Source organism: Stegastes partitus, unplaced genomic scaffold, assembly GCF_000690725.1.
Source record: "Stegastes partitus isolate 25-593 unplaced genomic scaffold, Stegastes_partitus-1.0.2 Scaffold1358, whole genome shotgun sequence".
Classification (NCBI taxonomy): domain Eukaryota; kingdom Metazoa; phylum Chordata; class Actinopteri; family Pomacentridae; genus Stegastes; species Stegastes partitus.
Genome location: NW_007579089.1, coordinates 54,094 through 56,410, shown reverse-complemented (window position 1 = coordinate 56,410; position 2,317 = coordinate 54,094). Strand labels below are relative to the sequence as shown.

Below are 2,317 nucleotides of genomic sequence, written 5' to 3'. Positions count from 1 at the left end.
GTTTTCTTTCATTGTAGAAAGAAACAAAGCAAACCTCAGAGACAGATGCTGACAGATGTTCAGGAATAACGTTCAGTCGGTCAGATCAGCTGGTGTCGGCTGGAGAAGAAGCTAATTATTCTCTGGATGAATCAATCAGCCGTTTGTCCCTAAAATGGTGAAAAATGTGGATCAGAGTTTCCTCAAAGGTCTTGTTTAGTCCAAACATCTTCAGTTTACCGTCAGAGAGGAAAGAAACCAGAAAACATTCGCATTTAAGGAGCTGCAGTCACAGAATTGATCAATCATCACAACAGACTGCCTGATTAAATGCTGCAGCTGCAGTAGTGATGGATAAAGAAAGGAAACTGATTCAAGGAATTTTATTGGGATATTTTGTCATTTGAATTTTCTACTGAGACTGATGGAAACACGGCTGCTCTTCTGATCGGATCGACGCTAAACTCTGCCATCAGTCATGGCCACACAGCTGCTGCTCAGAGAGAAGGTCACAGAGACGTGCAGCCTTCTTTCACTACAGCTCCCAGAGTGCATGCTGCTGCTGGTTTGGGTTTGATCTCTGGCATGTTTCTGGTTCAGGTGTTCTGGTTTCACTTTGTGCTCCCCTGTTCAGGCAGAGACGTCTACAGGAAGGTTCAGGGACGAGAGCATCCCGCCGCCTCCACCGTCATCAGCATCACAGGTCCGTCCGTCTTCAAATGCTACGAATGTGCTCCAGCTTATTGGGTGTTGGCCACGTGATCAATACTCCAATGATAACCGAAGAGTCACTCAGTTACTGAGAATAGAGGGAATGTTGTGATTAGTATGAATCAAGAAGTGATTCATACAATGTAAAGCTTGGGAACATAAAGGTTTATTTTTAAATGTAGTCTGAGCTTCCTGTGAAGTAACGGTGGACAGTCCTTCGAAGTTAGAGCGGCAGGAGGAAGCTATGCCCAAATATGGAAAGCATGACACTGTAGCTGCACAGGTGTAACGAAGCGGCCACGCTGCGTACCGATGTCAGCGGAGGTTTATCCTTAATTCTTCTCTGTCTGTCTCTTGAAAACGAGACCCAATCAACACAATGCACATTAAAAGCAGACATCTGTGGAGCCTTCAGTCTCTCTGTTAGCATGCTCAGCTAAAGCCAGCGCACCAAACGACACACCACAGAACCTGCAGAACACTGTCCACGCAGACCAACACAACACAACCTACAAACCAAATAAAGACAGCTGCCGTATGCGCCTGCGTTACGAGTCTCTGCTACACATCCATGTTGACTCTGACCCACCACGCTGCTCTGCTGGCCCGACCAAAGCACAGTCATGTGACCTGACAATCAAAATAAAAGCCTAATAAAGAATAACTCACTTCTTAACTAAACATGAAGTTTAAAGTGACCTATTTTTAACACTCCGTTACCATTTGTACCCTCTTCCACTTATTACATCGTTGACCTCAGTTCTTAATTATGTATGGACACAAAAACAATGAATTCACAATCGAGCACGTATAAACACACATCACAGCCTGAAGACAGTTACACACCACATTATGTCCTGCAAAGATGAAACTCACGTTTTAGAGAAACGTGGAAAAACCTGCCTGATGTCAGTTACCGTTATTAAGGTGATCAGATTTGCTCCTCCTCCATGTGGTTCTGGTTCCACAGAGCTGCAGGACTTTATGTTGCAGAGAAACATGAACCTCAGTGAAGGAACACGAGACAGAAGCTGCTGAGAGTTCAGAGGCTGAAGCTCGTCTGTCCACCCGTCAGTCTGTCTCTTCTTCATGTTTTCATCCATACGTCCTGCAGTCCGTCTGTCAGTGGGATGATTCCGTCTCCTACATTTACCTGCTGATCCTGAAGCTAACAGAACCTGAACTGTCCATCTGTCTGTCAGAGGAGGACGGTGAGGAGGTGCTGACCAAGAAGGAGGAGGAGGAGCGTCGGATCGCTGAGATGGGCCGACCGACGCTGGGAGAACACGTCAGACTGGAGGTCACCATCGAGGAGTCCTACGAATTCAAGGTGGGAGCTCTGTCTGTTCGGTACAACTGGGTCTTTATCGTGTTACAGCAAATCAAACACACTTCAAAGTTCTAAACCTGATCGGATGTTCTGACTGATGTCCGTCTGGAAAACATGTGAACGCAGCCTGAGTCTTTCCTCCACTTTCCAGAGTAACTGTCAGCGTTTCCATCGATCAGGTGACCAGAGGTGATTGGTCACTGGCAGGGGCGGATCTAGAGAAATACTAATGGGGTGGCAAAGGGGTGGCATATAGATTTTAGGGGGTGGCATACGTGTGTATATACATATATTATC

General features: G+C 46.2%; 1 protein-coding gene across 17 annotated transcripts in view; it reads left to right on the top strand.

Annotated features, from left to right (window-relative positions):
• Positions 1 to 2,317, top strand: part of LOC103369986 (sodium/calcium exchanger 1-like) — a 15,666-nt gene that overhangs the window by 10,419 nt on the left and 2,930 nt on the right. For 5 of the 17 annotated variants that reach the window (XM_008298872.1, XM_008298879.1, XM_008298878.1 and 2 more), the window contains one exon: positions 1,895 to 2,020. In XM_008298872.1, coding sequence (XP_008297094.1) covers positions 1,895 to 2,020 — 126 coding nt within the window. Of the gene's footprint in view, positions 1 to 175; positions 199 to 613; positions 691 to 1,858; positions 2,021 to 2,317 lie in introns of all 17 variants that reach the window. The other 12 variants (XM_008298863.1, XM_008298865.1, XM_008298868.1 and 9 more) reach the window with 8 other exon arrangements.